Here is a 16508-nt window from a genome sequence, read left to right as displayed (position 1 = left end):
GTACTAGAACGGCTATGTGGGTTTCCTTGTTTATCAATTAATCCAGATCAAATCTGTTCAATTAACAAATATATGAGTGTTTGGTTTTGGGTTTTCCCCTTAATGTTGTATTACCCATACAAACTTACCCTGGAAGCTAAAATTAAACGTGTAAGTCACAGTGTAGCTTGAAGTGGCAACTTGCAGAGATTTGAGCAGCAGGCTTGAGAGACAGTATTTTCAAAACTGTCTTAAAACAAAGATTATCGTTTTGTTGTTATAACCTTTTTTCTTCTTTTTTGTTGAAGATGGGACGTGGAACACAGAACCTCAGAAGATAGTTAAACTGGGAGTTCTGCCTGTCAGAAGTCTGCTTGTGATGGAGGAGACCATTTGGGCTGCATGTGGTGGACAAATTTTTATAATCAGCACTGTGACACATTCCATAGAGGTAAGCACTTTTAAAAGCATTGCTCACACAGTATGCTACAGGGTATAAATGGTGGAATTTTAAACATTAAAATCTGTTTAAGAAGGTTCATTCAGGAAGCTTTTAATGAAATATCGTTTCAGTTTATTAAATCCCACGCCCTACGGTTTGAAATTCAGCCGTGATGTTATGTTCTCTGCTGATGTCTCATTAGACCTAGGTTTGTTTCCGAATTCCCCCAGGTTTCCACAAGGTTCTTGAAAGTCATAGAGTATTTGAGGCAAGAGGTCTGCTTAAAAATAAGATCTGAGGAAAGGCAGCAAAGAAGTGTGTGCCTATAGGAATTGCCTGTTAATTCCAGAAGAGGATTTAATTAAGAGACTGCCTCTACATAGTTAGATGTTACTTGGACGTTGTGATGATTTCGTAATATATTTCTTCACATTTTTGCTTCTCGGTGGCCTACAAAAACTTGCTTTGTGTAAGGACGTTTTCTAATGAAAAATCATACAAAAGTCAGCTTTTCTGGAAGGAGAGAAGAGTGTTAAGGAATCAAGCTCTAGTTGTGACCACATTTTCCAGAAAGCATTAAGCCCTCATTTCTGTCAAAATTGCAGCCTCCACCAAAAGAATGTTTTAGTGGTCTAAAATTTAGTTGATGAAATGTCAGGAATTAAGCCTCTCCTTCAGCCTACAATACAGTTACACTGAGTTTCATGATGTTTACAGCCGTGAAGTTCTTTCAAACAGGAGTCGTGATGAGCTCACAGCCTCCTTCTTTGTGTGCTTTGTTGCTGCTTTTTTGTTTCATTGATGATCGTGTTTTCTCCCAACAATCGTGTATTTGGTACAATTGATTCTGTGAGTCATTGTCATGGGTTTGCAGGGAAATAGCTAACATCCTAATTTCCTCTGTCTTTATCTGTGCTTTCTGGATGATTTGTTTCGTCCAAGTAGATGCTCGGAATATATGTTTTCCTACTGTGTTTTTCTTTATTAAGGCTTGTTTTGTTGTTAGTTTGAATGATATGATGAGGGAAAGATCTGGAAGAGTGGTTTGGATAGGTGCTTGAAATGGACTTTGGTTAACTTCACTGGGGGGCCAGGGTAGCCTCTGGGACACCTGGTTACTGTCCTACAGACTTTGATGATGAATCTCTGATTCTCACCAAGAAATACAAAGCAATAGTGAGAGATCATAGCCAGATTGTTCCTGGGTGAGGTTGGTTACATACAGGTCTCTGTAAATATGTTTGGTAATTCTGGCCTAGTTCTGTCACAAAGGTCTTCCTAGGTCAGGTGGTATGGCTGCAGTGTGGGCTATGCTGTGCTGTTTAGGCACAAGAGAACAAAACTGGAGTTAGACAAGCTTTAAGGATTAAAGAATATATAAAGCTTCCTCTGTCAAAATACAATGTAGCTTAATGGATTGTAGTATTGAAAACAGAAGTTCAGAGACATAAAATAACATTTTATCAATATCTCTCAGACATGGTAGTTTCATTTTTCAGCTATTGCTACAAATTTTCCTACAAAACCATCACAGGAGGTTTCTTTTCATTTCCAGAGTGCTCTGTAAACTAACCCGTCCATTGTATTCAGAGCTCAGAGTATTATAGATCCACTGACTTTATAGCTATAATTAATATACGGGCAGTGCTGCAGCAAACAACATATAAGAAGTGGTACAACTGGAAATGGTGCGTATGGGTTCAATAATGTTTTCTTGACACAATTTTATGGAAGAATGTGATGATTTTTTTGTATGACTGGCTGAGGGTCATCTTTTTTATTCCACACAAATATCCATACCATAGCATATCATCTTCCTTGTAGAATGGTGAACAAGTGATGATTTTCTGTTGCCTCTTCACTGGTCTTAACCTATAGGCAACTACTGATCTTGTTTCCATCATCTCACCAGACTATGAACAGCTCACTTATGTTTTCACTTTTGTTACCTGCTCAGTTACCTGACTTGTTTTGGTAACTTCCCGAGTTTATATTTCCAGAAGTGATATGCTCTGATGTCCATACCATGTTCATTGGCAATATTGTCTCAATATTATTTTATATGTGAGGCAGTTTAGACTCTGTCTATAGGGAATATTTTGACAATATCAGCAGCTGAATACATCTGAGCTTCCTCTTTGTTACTGTGCAGAGCAGAAGCGTTGCTGTATGAGGGGAAACAGCAGCAAGGAAATGTTTGTTCTCCCTCTGTGCTTTCTCCTGCGGAGAGTTAGTAGTAATGATTTGACGCAAGATCTTTTGCATCATATTCATCTTTGCTCCCTCAACAGGGATCCAGGTGGTGCAAAGGTCCTGTTATTCTTGCCTCTTTGCTGAACTCCCTTTATAGCTCTATATACGTCAAATTACAGCTGCTTGTTTGTTCATTGCTTTCTACTATCACACATATGTATTATATGCTCGGTGTCATACACGTTGTCTATAAAGGCACTTGACTAGTTCTTAAGGCCGTATTTGTGCAAGCCCCTGAGCATATTCAAGAGCATTTTGTAAACTTTGTCCTTGTGAGGCACCCACTGCTTCACAGGCACCTCATGTTTAACTGTCTGTGCATTTGCTAAGTGCAAAGTGTATTATCTTTGAAAAAATCTCATGCCGTGTCTCCTTGCTTTTCTAAGATTCTTATTTAAGCTTTTTTTTAATAACTATTAGTAAATGAGCAGATTTGGTATCCTATATATTGGGTTTGGAAGTTTTCCACCTTTCCTGCCTTTTTTCCCCTCCGATACAGGTAAGACCCTCAATTCCCTTGTTTTAAGGATATGTTACTGTAATAGAATGTTTTAGGAAATGTCTTTTATTGTCACAGTGCCTCAGATGGGCACAATGCCTGAAGCTTCTTGACAAGGGACACGTGAGAAATGCATCAATGGCTGTTATATATTAGTTACATACTCTGATACTCTTTCCATGGAGAAGACATTTGTCCTTAGTCTTGACCCTAGATCTGACGGTTGTATTGCTGTTGGGGATAGACCTTGATCCCATGATGCTCTCTGTGCCTATAGACCCTTACGCTCTGCAAAGGCAGTATCTGTTTAAAAGCAAGAACAAATGTGAGCATTTAACAGAATGAAGTCACCAACTGAATGGCATTCCATCCTGGTTTGTCTTGTCTTGTTTTTAAAACTTGGCTAGCTATACGCAAGTTACTCTGAAATGTTCAGCTGAATAAACAAAACAAATGAAAATCCCCATACGTGACTGTATTCTGCCTGAGTGCTGTTACTTCTTTAAAGTAGTAAAAGTCATTTGTTTTACCTTGTGGACAATGATACCCATTATGCATCTCTCATGAAGCTTGAGAAATCGTAGTTCAGTTCTTGGCACAGCTGTTTGGTGCAAGTGAGCGCTCCCTCAAAAGAAAGACTCCGGCTATGCCGCGCGCTGCTGGAACAATGGTGAGCTGTGTCGGGCTGCGCTGCTGTGCAGGCAGGCTGGAGCATCCAGAGTGTCTTCTGCAGCTCTCGTGTTGCTATAGAGTTTGAATGAGAGAGCCTGAGGGGAGAAAGCTGGGCTCTGAGTAGAGAGGAATGTAGGTATGAAAACTAAAAGAGAAAAGTAAAATGAGGTTCAATTTTCTCGATAACAAAGGGATTAAGATGGTTTTTGTTCCTTTTTATCCGTATTTCTTGTTATAAGAAGAAAAAAAAATTGAAGAAAAATGCCAGCTAATGACTTTCAGATAGATGTAGTTGAAACAGATGTCAAAGCTATCCTTTACACAAAAACTTCTGTGTTTGTAAAAGACCATAGAGGCTTAGGGTATGTTCCTGTTCTATGTTAGAAGACCCTTTGAATGAGAAGAACAGTTCTTTTTACATACTTCTTGTGGGTTGACAGTGCTACAGTTTTACTTTAAATGTGTCTATGTGTTTCAGCAGACAGCTGTACAAATGGCAGGTCGGACTAAGTGGGAGTATAATGAGTTGGCTGGTAAAAACGGAATGTGACAAAAATGCATGTGCAAGTTGTTTACAGTGGCACCAACAGAATTATCAGCTGTGGTCAGACTACTACAGAGAAAATTCATTTCTTTTGATCTGCTTTATTTTTCTTCTACTCTCAAGCAGTGCAAGTTGCTGGTCAGGTTCACTTTGGTCACCTTGGATCTGTCCCTGAGAAGTTTTATTGGTCATTGCTGTAGGGATGTATGAGTTCGTAAACGGGAATAACTGTTTTAAAATCCTTTTTTCAATGAAACATGCATGATGAGAACATCAGGAAATTTAGTCATAAGAACTGTTTCTGACTTTGAAAGATGTTTGTGGATGAATTCTTCTGTTGAATAAATTGTATGATTTTCAAATTGCATATATCGTTGGGTAAAGAATGAATGGAGTTACTTGAGGAAAACAGTGAAAATAAATGTGCATGCCAGAGGTGCTTACCTTGCATTCTCCAGTGTTGTTATTCAAAGAGTCAAAAGGTAATATAGTAAAACTCAAAAACTGAACCACTCCCCAACAGCTGAAAAGAAACTTCTCTGTTCATTTACTAAAAAGTGAACATTTGAAGAATAGTGTTAACAAATTAAAAGGGAAAAAACCAATCATTCCCCTTACTTTCAAACAGCCAGTTTCTCAGTGGAAAGTGGGGTAATAAAGTATGAAAGCTTATAATATCAAAAGTTACAGTTTGTGCAAGCTTAAACTTCTGTTGTTTATCTCTGATCTTAGTTTGTGTGTTGAATTTAGATGGCGAATTTGAACAATGTATCTATAACCCTAATGTATACAAAACATAACTGTCTTAGGCTAAGAGGTTATCCTGAGAAACATGTAATTTAGATTTTGATGCAGTGACCAACATGTAACTTGTAATGCATGGAAAATTTAAGTGTACTTCTACAAGGAGGAAGGGAATACTTTTGCATTTCATCTGCAAATATAATTAATAGTATATAATACATAGTGTGAATATTAGAGCAGGTATTTACTTCCATATCCCTCAGAGATTTGTATCCAAGGAACAGTTTGTCACTTATTTAGCCAAGTTTTATGTTTATCAGAATAGCTGTCTGTATTTGATAATAGCTGGCACAACATTAAAAGGCTGTGTTTAACTTCAGAGACAGTTCACTTACAAGACAAAACTGGAAAAAAAAATATCCCTACTTCTTGTTAATGATTAAAGAACTTTGCTACAGCTTTATCTTGCATGTTAACAGGGGCCTGTAGAGAGGTTTTGGCCTTCATGGAGCCATGCAGGAGTTGTAACTGTGAAGGCACTGGATCAAGGAAAAAGGTCTATCCTCAAAGTCTTGCATTACTTACCTTCAGAAGGAGGATTTTGGCCTTTCTAATGAGAAGCATCAGTATTTCGAGGGACAGGAAAACAAAAGAGCTAATATTTGTGAAATTCAGAAGTGCCTATGAGTCGAAAAGCAAGCCACAGTATTAAGGCTTACATTGTTATGTACATAGCTGAGCAAATAATTGTGTATTTGTATTCATAAACACTCTACTTTCTAAAGATTACTTTTTCTTTGATTCTGTTATCCGTGTTCTGAAAAGACCCCCTAACAGAACAGAAGAAAAATATTTTTTTATTGTTTAAAGAGGAGTTCTGCTGTAGATAAAAACATGTTAGGAAAAATTCTGCCCACTCCCAGAAACCTCATCTGTGGTAGTTTTCCCAAAGGAGTATCAGTAAAGAAATACAAAATCCTTTTAAGTCTGAACTGTTACGGGCTTGCCAGCCCTTACCATGCACTATTTTTAATAAATACAATATCTAAGTTACTGTGAAGTTATTCTATCATTAGGTAGAATTTTGGCTCAAGAGCTGAGAATCCTTCCATACTAATGATGATGTACTCTCGAGAAAAAGTGACAGGAAAATTAGCACATCATACGCAGCAGTCAGAACATATCCTGAGCAAAGCAGAGGAAGCCAGCTTTGTCCTTGACTGTACAGATACAGTGCCTACACTGAAGAGCTGATACGGAAGGTTCAGTGATGTTGTTCAGTGGCATCTCCCCACAGAGTCCTTGTTTTTCTTACAGAGCCATTTTGAAGCCCACCAAGAGGAAGGGATGGTGATCTCTCACATGGCTGTTGCTGGAGTGGGAATCTGGATTGCCTTCACATCTGGATCTACGCTTCGCCTGTTTCACACCGAGACACTGAAACACCTCCAGGATATTAACATTGCCACACCAATTCACAATATGTTGCCAGGTAGCTGACTCACATTGTCTGATAACATTTTTGTTTTGTCTTTATCGCCATCGTTCTCCGGAGTGTTGTAGATTAGGTCAGAATCAGAAGGTCCATCTTGGACTTAGTCTGATAACCGTCTTGTGACTGTTTGCTTTAGTAAATCACAGTCTGCCGCCTGCCCGGAAGAACAATGTGTGCAGTGAGCTAGTTGAGTAGCAGCTTTCCTCCTTAGAGATTATAAATGTAGTTATATGGATAAGCAGGTGGACTCTTCTGTTTAGTCTTTTTTTTTTTTTTTTTAACGTGACTGTGAAGCAGTAGGACGATGCAGTCTGCCATGAAAATGTGTTTATTTTGCAGAGCTTAGCATTTGCTTCTGGAACTTAGTATCAAAGTACATTATGGAGTCAATTTATCTAGGATCCAGAGCAAAAACCTACTTGCTTAAGTTTAGTTACATCATTTAGGGAGGTGATTGTGCCCCTGTACTCGGCACTGGTGAGGCCGCACCTCGAATACCGTGTGCAGTTTTGGGGCCCTCACTACAAGAAAGACATTGAGGTGCTGGAGCATGTCCAGAGAAGGGCAACGAAGCTGGTGAAGGGCCTGGAGAACAGGTCTTATGAGGAGCAGATGAAGGAACTGGGGCTGTTTAGTCTGGGGAAGAGGAGGCTGAGGGGACACCTTATTGCTCTCTACAACTACCTGAGAGGAGGTTGTAGTGAGGTGGGTGTTGGTCTCTTCTCCCAAGTAACAAGTGACAGGACAAGAGGAAATGGCCTCAAGTTGTGCCAGGGGAGGTTGGTTAGACATTGGAACAGGCTGCCCAGGGAAGTCAGAGTCACCATCCCTGGAGGTGTTCAAAAAATGTGTCGATGTAGTGCTTCTAGACATGGTTTAGTGGGCACGGTGGTATTAAGTCAGCAGTTGGACTTGCTGATCTTAGAGGTCTCTTCCAATCTAATGACGCTCTGATTCTGTGATCAGTAGTCCCAGTGAACTCAGTTGAACCACCCACATGCTGCCATTTCGGAGCGTGTTCAGTGTTTTGCTGATTGGAGCTTTAATTTGTTGAATTAAAAGGTTAGTCTTATAAATAAAGATGGAATCTGTGGTTGTCAGGATAAAGTTTAACAGATCTTTAAGTGTTTTAAGACAGAAGCTGTTCAGTCATCCCCCAATCATCAGTGTCACAGACAGTTACACTGGCCTCTATCAGTTCTGCAAGCGAGCGGCTAGCACCTGAGCATCAGCAAGCGCATGAGGTGGGAGCTGTGGCAGCACGAGGAGGAGAGACGGACAGAAAAGTGATGCTGCCATGGCCGAGCACAAAGTGTCCATGAGGGGACAGCCGTTCCTTCTGTCTCTCTCCCTGCTTACAGAGTACAACAGACTGAGCTCCTGCAGTTTTTATGGGCAATGTGTGCACCAGCTTTATTGCTTCATTTCTGGCAGAAGCCAGTTCTTCCCGTGCTGAGATTATATTTGTAGTCTTACAAGAGTTAGGTATAAATCTTGCATAAAAAATGTTTCACTTCTTCGGTCTCTGTCGTCTTACCCTGCTTTCTTTCAAATGACTTTAGGTTTGCAATAAAGCCCTATGTTAAATTGTGTCCATTTGTATCATGTTCTAGACAGGGTGTTTTTCACATGTGGTGTTTGTATTTCCAAAGCAGAACAGCAGCAAATCGCCTGCCTTTAAATACGTCATTTGACTGAATTCATGACAGTTGTGCAAAGAAATTAAGATCAGTTGTAAAAGGAAGATCAACTTTTAATATGTTCTGCTGTTCATAGCAGGGGAGAAAAGGGAAGTAGGGCCTCCCTTATACGTATTTTCTGCATAATAAAATCTTCAGAAGTTTAGCTTTAGTGTTCATTGCCATGGTAATAAAACTGCTGATGTAACAATATTTTTTGTAAAAGAGTTTTAGCTAATTATATCTCATCAGTGTCATTCTTATCCATTTTAGTTCCTTTTTTTATTTCTCAGTGTTTTCACGAAAAGCACGCCAGTGAATGGAAATGGAAATTTATTTCAGGCGTAGAACATTATTATAGCAAATGTTCCAAGGGAGAATCCATTCTAAAAATGAAATGAATTTCAATTATTTAGCAGCAGCTCTTGGGCATGTTTGTGTGATCCCAATAACGCTGCAACAACAAAGGCTAAAAGACAGAGGAGTAGGAGTTTTACATAATAAAGCAGCAGTAAGGACCTTTGGAACTAAAAGCAGGCAAAGAATAAGTCAAGCTCTGTGTAGTATATATTGAGATTAAAAAAGAAAAAAAAAAAACAAAACAAAACAAACTGAAAAGGAGAGAAATAGCTGCATATTTACACAATATGTATTTGCCTCTCCTGAGGATTTCTAGGACTTTTTCTAGGAAACAGCTCCGTTAGTTTTCTGAAATCCAACAGGAGTTCCTTAATATGCAAAAATAAAAGATAAGTAAAAATTCAACTGCTGTTGAAATGAGAGAGAAGAAATTGGCGTAAAAGTATTCCTAAGAGTTTTAAGAGAGATTAAAAAGGCAAGATCTCGACATAACTTTGAAGAAGCTGGACTTCTTTTGCCAAGACTTTAGTAAGGACAATAATATGTAATATTAGCCTGATAGGCTACCTGGAGATGTCATCTATGTCTTCATTTAAAGCAATGTGAGTGAGAGGAATGTCAGTCCATGAAATTAATGAAATTATTTTGTTGTTAGACAGTAGAACTAAAAGAAAAATTTACTGTCACTGTCAGGAATGGTTACTCTGAAGTGGCACAGGAGGCAATTGTCCGTATGATTTGACAAAGTTTAGTAATGTGAAAAAGCAGACTGTGTCTGGCAGAATCTTTTATCTGCTGGACGTAACTTTTTAAAATCTGTGGCAGTCTAATTGTGAAGAATGGAGCTGGGAGGCTTCCTGATTTCTGGAGTTTTGGGAAGTTTGAGTGTAGGAATGCAGGGCTGGAAATTAAACCAGGGTCACAGAGGCAACCGTGGGATAGACATTGAGTCCAGAGCAGCCCGCAGTACGTTTACTTCATCTATCGTCAGAAATGCTTCCTATCAATATGTAACAAGCTTGTGTTCTGGAACAGAACGCCAAAAAAGCACAAATGCCATAAGAGAAAGGACGAGAATAGTTGAGAGGAAGAGCATCATCATTGTTACAAGTCCAGGTAACTGTTTCACTATCTAGTAAACCAGCTTACAGCTGGATTGCTTTTAAGTGGCCCAAGGACAGCTCTGTTAGCTGACCAGAGGGCATTGTGAGCAGCAGGGAAAAAAAAAAAAAATCTATTAACATTGAAGACGAACCTACACACTTCACTAGTGCAACGTACTCCATTTGTAGAGCAAAGTTACGCTTAGCGTTTGTGGTCTGTAGTTGAAATCTCAACCAAGGCAGCTTTTCACCAGCCTTTGCCACAGCTCACGCCAAAAAAACCCTACCAACATGCTGTACATGAATAGACAGTCCACTTCTTTTTTTCATAGTCACATTCAGTATTCCATTATTCAAGAACATCCTTAAACATGTTTTTCCTTTCAGCTCTAAAAGAGTTTGTCCTTTTAAAGAGATTGCTGTGACCTTGATACATGTAATTGCATTGCTCATAAGGACGATGGCAGGTTACCTGTTTAACAGAGAGGCGATTTCTGCTTAAGTTGCTATATTCTGTTTATATCCATATATCCTCTAGTGGCATGTGTGTTTCCTGGAAACAGATGGGAAAAGAAAAGAAGAAAAAAGTATCATTTCCCCTCTGCGGAAAACAAACTGCGCTTGAAGCTTACAGCTTTTTCGTCCCCACCCCACCAGGTGCCAGACCATAAAATGCAGTTGGTTTATGATTTTACTGATGGAAAACGATAAAAAGATTGGGAAAAACTTTAGGTCAGCTCAACAGATCTGTACAGTGGGCTTGTTTTTTACATAATAAGAGCAGCGTGGTCATGTAAGAGGATATGCACCAGTGCGCCCTTGCACCTCCCTAGGGTTGACTTCAGAAGATCTGTGTGGGAACGCATGAGGATTTATCCAGGTCTGGTGGTTGTTGGAATTGAGACCCGAGAAAGGTGAACATGGAGCAAAACATAGGCAGTTAAACCGTATGTCCATGTATGAGCTTAATCGTTGGCTTCAGTTCTTTGTAAAGCCAAGACCTTGGTCAGATTATTTTACAGGTTTTAACAGTTCTGTCTGCATTGAGATAGTGCGATCCAAAAGTTGTCACTTAAAGATAAGAGTATTTGATTGGTTTTGGCATTTATGTTTATCCTTTTCCCTTCTTGTTAAATTCTGGGCTTCCTGCACAGCGCATTCTGGAGAATTGGTTTTACTACTTTTTTTTCCTCTGAATTTGAAATACATCAAAATAAAAAAGTCACAAAATAACAAAGAAAAGTATGGTTTCAAATCTTGGCTAGGAGATAACAAATTAATATTTTTAACTTAGTATTTGAATAGGGGAGTTTAAATCTATATATAATTTTTTTAGTTGTTGTATGCTGTTTCAAAGTATATTTTCAGATGCAGATGTTTCCTGCTTTTCCGAGATTTCAAAGCGAGTGGTTTTCCTTTTGACCTCACTGTACGGTTCACACTTAAGGTTGTGCTCAGTGTGCAAGATTCTAAGTTGCTGGCTGATAATTTGCAGTTTTCACCTGTGGAAGCAGTACTGCATATTGCTCGTTTTCCCTGGTAAAAATTACTGGTTAGAAGCTGCTTCAGGGGTGCAGTATGAAATCATGCATATTATTTTACATTTTAAACACTTAAAAAAAAAAAAAATCTGTTGTTTAAAAATGTGAGCATCTTGCTTCTGCAAGGAGTTTGAGAGGCAAAAATACAATTGGAGTTTTTGATAATTTTAAAACTTTAAAAATTGTAGTTAAGTATTTCTGTTTGTAGTTTATAAAACAAGCTTTAAGTGAAATGGAGTGAGGTTAAGTGAACCCGCAGTTGCCTTGCACTTGCTGTGGCACCAGAGTGGGAGAGGACTTGCTTGTCACACATAGCTTGAGCAAGGTGAGCTATAAATCACAGAATTCAAATACTGATTTTTGAAAACTCCAATACACAGGGGTGTTTGGCCATCACTGTTTGAACTTCTGTGCTGAAGGACCGCCTTTGTGTGCTTTGTTTTGGAAACTAAATTAATCCCATTAACATTAAAAAAAAAAAAACCAAAACAAACACCAAAACCAAGCCAACCAACCAAAAACAAAAATCAAAAACGCAAACACCAAGCTTCAAAAGGCTTGTAATTTATCTGTAGTCATAGACCATCCATGCTTATCTAGCTGAAGAGGGATGATGCAATCCTACCAGTGTAAACACCTACAGTTTATGGAAGACAGCATAGGTGTGAAGGTCTATATGAGCAGATGGAGCCTCTTCAACTTACTTGTGCTTGTTAGACCTGCTGAGAGTGACCTAATCATCATGCCTTTAGGGTATTTTAGAGTGTGGCTTTGGGTATCCAGAGCTGGAATTCCAGATCTGGCCATATATGTGCCTTTTATGACACACCATTGCTGGGTTAATACTTTGTTTTTGTGAAGTTCTGTGAGGAAAGACTTGAACTGTGGTCTGCCTCCTGCTTTCCAGTTGAGTGCTTTGGGCTGCAGTCAAGCTGCTCCTTCCCTGCTTTCCCACTGGGTCCGTGATTCATATATTCTTGGATGTAGATTGGCTCAGCTTCAAGGGGCGAGATGGAAAACGCATTCACTTGTGATACGCTGTAATTAACGTCCTTTTCCAAAGTGTGGAGCATGGGGGTTCATCCAAGTTATATCAGAGGTGGAATCCAAATTCCTTACTTACTGATGAAGTGATTAACAACTTGAGCTGTGATGAAGATGGGAATGGCTGCTGTCTTGCATGTAAAGTTAATCATAAATCCAAGCACGTGTAGGTTTTGAGCCTGGAGGATTCCAAGAGTGTTTAAATGCTCCTCCACATGTACTTGGGCCGTGGCAAAAGTTTGGACAGGCTGTAGCTTCCCTTTCTGAAACTTGTCAAGGCTGTTTTGAAAATCCACCTAAACTGAATCAAACGTATTTAGTAAGCGTTACAAGCAAAAATTACTCATTTTTTATTGGAAAAATGTTAATCCCATAAATAATATGTTGTAGAAAACCATAGAATCATAGAATAATTTTGATTGGCAATTACTCTGGAGGTCATCTTGTTATTTTTAAATATCTTTGAGTAGGATGGACATTCCACAACTTCTCTGAGCAGCCTGGTGCAGTGTTTGACCACCCTTACGATGAAGAAGTCCTACTTACAGTCCAGATTTCCCATGTTCCAAATTTGATCCATTGTGTCGTATCCTGTCACTGTGCACATCTGAATAGAGTCTGACTCTGGCTTCTGTGCACCCTCCTGTCGGATGGGTGCAGACAGCACTACTTTTAACTTCTCTGTGTGCACTGTGTGCTCCAGTCTCCTGATCATCTTGGTCGCCTTCCACTGGACTTGTTCCAATATGCCAATGCCACTCCTGTATGAGGGGACCCACACTCAAACAGGGGGACACAGCACTTCCGATAGTTTCCCAAAATAAAAACTGGGAGAAAAAAGTGATTGTGAACAGGTTTGTGTCTTGACTATAGTGTCAAGATACATATAGTGTGTTATGGCAGTATATTATTGAGTACTGTGAAGTGAAATGCCTTTCAGTTTTATTATTGAGAATATATAAACATAGTCCATTCGTAAAGCATATTTGTACAGACAATCCATGTCTACTTTCAGATACTGTGGCTTAGAGATTTAGGACTGAATGTTTCAGAAGTTTAGTAGTATTTACATTGTCATGTATGTAAAGTTTAATACCACAGTCCAGCCAAATGTTTGTCTTTGTGATGAGTGCTTTGCTGAATGAGACGGTACAGCTGACTGTGTTTGCCTGAAGTTACTTTGGTCTGGGCAAAGCTCTTCACTCTCAAGTAACGGCGCACTTCCTAAACTTTGCAGGGCAGCAGTGTGTTTCTGTGACCAGCCTCCTGGTGTGCCATGGTTTATTGCTGGTTGGAACAAACCTGGGTATAATCGTAGCATTACCAGTGCCGCGCTTGCAGGGGATTCCCAAAGTAACTGGTGAGTGAGATTTCTCAAACGGATTGAGTACAAAGGTTTTATACTGGCGATTTCATTTATCTTCTGTCCATAGCTTAAGGTGAACCTGCCAAATTATATGTATAGTTTAGATATACATTAGCACTTTGTGATGAAATAATATTTGTTGTTCTTCTTGAGCTTTACAGTATATCCAGATACTCCTCTAGTTTTGTCTCGGTCGTTTGAGCTGGGACAACTGTTTTTCCTTAGGGCATAAGAATAGGATAAGCATTAATCCTGTCAGAGTGCCATTAAATACTGTGGGGGATGAGAAGAGAATGCAAACCATCTTTCTTCCAGATTTGGGGAAGATAGATGCATTAGGTTTAGAGACATAGGTACTGAAAATCTAGTATGTGGTCTGACTGGTTATTCAGTAAATTGGTTTTGTGTCCTTTCTCCTCAAACAGGAGACTTGGAATGTATAGAGTATATATTTCATTTTTTTTATAATGGTCAAGGTGTTTGCGTTTTGGAGAGATGCATTTATTGGGTTACTTTCATATCACCCCATTTGAAATACAAATGCCTGAATGCTGCTGTATCACTTTGCAAATGTTTAATCTTCCGTCAGAAGCAAGATTTTAGAAGTGTGTTTAGTAGGGGCTTTGCCATGCTACATTTTGGGTTCAGAATTCTGCTTGAGCTTCTGCGCTGTGGAGGGAAGCCGGCAGATTTTATGAGGCAAGCTGTTTGCAGCTTCTTTCAGGGGAAAAAAAAAAAAAAAAAAGGTTATGTAACTTTGCAAAATGAAAACGAAATCCTCTGTGTTCACCAAAATACGCAGCAATAATCCAGTATGACACAGGATACGTGTTTCTTAAAAATACAGAACCTATGTTAGATGAAAATAAATGCAGTACAAGAAAATGCATAGTTGCAGAATCAAAAAACCTCTCATTTTATTCTTCCATTTTCTGTTTTGATTATTATTGTGTGTCATCTGTATATTCTTGCATTTATTTTGGGTCAAGATTTGTCAGATTTCACAGATCCAGCAACTTTACATTTAGAGATCTATTTTTATAGTCTTTGATACCATATTTGGAATTTGAACTAAAAAATTGTGACTCTTTGCAGTTGTGCTTCCAATAGCGATAATTCATCTTTATATCGTGGCACTTTCTGTAAAAGCAGAGTATGTTTTATTATAACCTGGAAGGCATTAGGGAGTTAGGGATGGACAGAGTGATTTACAGGGATGTGGACTTTTCCCCTTGATAGCCTAGCTCTTTTCCATACTGTAGCTGATTTTGTGGAATCCATTTTTTTTTCCTTCTTTTTTGTAGTAAAAGCCGCAAATACTGATACTGTTACAGCTGCTGAATTTGGCCACATTCAGTTTGTTTTTCCTATGTTCTAATTACGTGCACAGTGTAAATCTTCCTTATACCACCAACATCCCACTGTTCAAGTACTTTAAAAAAAAAAAAAAAAAAGAAAAAAAATAATAATTGTTCAGTCATTTCCTCATGAATCTACCGTGGCAGCTAGACAACCAGCCAGAAGGATGAGTTTTAGTTCCTGCTTTATAGTGTAGAGGGTTCTGTTACAAGGAAACAGATGTTCTTACGCTGTTCTGGTGAGGTACAGAGGTACAATAGGATTAATTGAAAACCACATATTTTGATTGTGAATTACTGGAGAAAACTCACGGTGTCGCATTTGTGTCAATGCCAACAAAAAGAAGTTACCAGCATTTCTGTACTCGTGCGGTTGTGAGAACAGAACTCAACAGTAAGTCAACTAAAATTCGTAGTGCCGTGTTTCAGCTGATTTATTAGTACAGTCCTAAAACACTGGTGGTACAATACGTTTTTGTCTTGTACGGTTTTTTCTGTAAATTGTGTACCCACAAGGCGAAAGACAGACTGGATGCATGTAATAGGGTTTTAACGGTTATGCTTTTCAGAGCAAATTTTGTGAACTAATTATGGTGCAACACTGTGATAAATAAATAATGTTCTTTAACTGTCTTTTTCTTTTGGCTCCAGGAAGAGGAATGGTGTCGTATCACGCACACCATGGCCCAGTCAAGTTTCTTGTAATGGCTACGTCTATAAATAAGAAGAACAGAAACAAACTGAAGAACAGCCCGCCGCCTGGCTCCGAACCTAAAGACGACGACCAAAAGAATGTTCTGCCCAACGAGAGACCAGGCTCTTCCCTTAGTAACACCCATGACACTGCAGTTTGGCTGGGGGGTTCAGTAGGATCCATTGCACAGAAAAGCGACTTGTCGTCCTCTTCTGGATCGCTTACTTTGTCTCATGGATCGAGTTCCCTAGAACATAGGCCAGAGGACAGTAACATTTACGAGCTTTTGAAGGATCAAAATATCTCATTAAAAAGTAAAAGACAGAGATCAAAGAAAATGAAAGCAAGTTCAGTATTAGTCATTTCTGGTGGCCAGGGACACAGAAGAGTGAACAAGAAGACCAAGCAGCAGCGACAAGATGAACTAGTGTCTTCAGTGATGGTCTGGGAAATCCCACTATTAAATATATAACTGAACTAAATCCAAGATATTTTCTGCTATTAAAAGGAGTCTGATATCCATTTGCAGCAAGTGCCAGCTTAGGACCCAAATGGATAGACTTTATACACCTGGGAGCGATTTCAGTAGGCTTTGATCACAGGATCAAGGTTTGCAAGACAGTCTTCACATACTTAGAACATTCTGCAGTGTTAGGGTGTTGGAAAATGTCTAGCCATTGATGCTGTCCTTGATACTTAGAACAAAAAGGATCTCTTAGACACTTTTAAATGGTT

The 16508-nt window shown here is 39.1% G+C and overlaps 1 protein-coding gene across 1 annotated transcript in view; it reads left to right on the top strand.

Moving 5' to 3' along the window:
* Positions 1 to 16245, top strand: part of ARHGEF10 (Rho guanine nucleotide exchange factor 10) — a 92600-nt gene extending 76355 nt beyond the window's left edge. Inside the window, exons 25-28 of the mRNA XM_086460470.1 lie at positions 288 to 430; positions 6451 to 6625; positions 13593 to 13715; positions 15731 to 16245. Coding sequence (XP_086316596.1) covers positions 288 to 430; positions 6451 to 6625; positions 13593 to 13715; positions 15731 to 16245 — 956 coding nt within the window. The remainder of the gene's footprint in view (positions 1 to 287; positions 431 to 6450; positions 6626 to 13592; positions 13716 to 15730) is intronic.
* The last annotated feature ends 263 nt before the right edge of the window (positions 16246 to 16508 follow it).

Source organism: Leptosomus discolor, chromosome 2 (assembly GCF_034619465.1).
Source record: "Leptosomus discolor isolate bLepDis1 chromosome 2, bLepDis1.hap2, whole genome shotgun sequence".
Lineage (NCBI taxonomy): Eukaryota > Metazoa > Chordata > Aves > Leptosomiformes > Leptosomidae > Leptosomus > Leptosomus discolor.
This window is presented reverse-complemented; position numbering and strand designations above follow the sequence as displayed.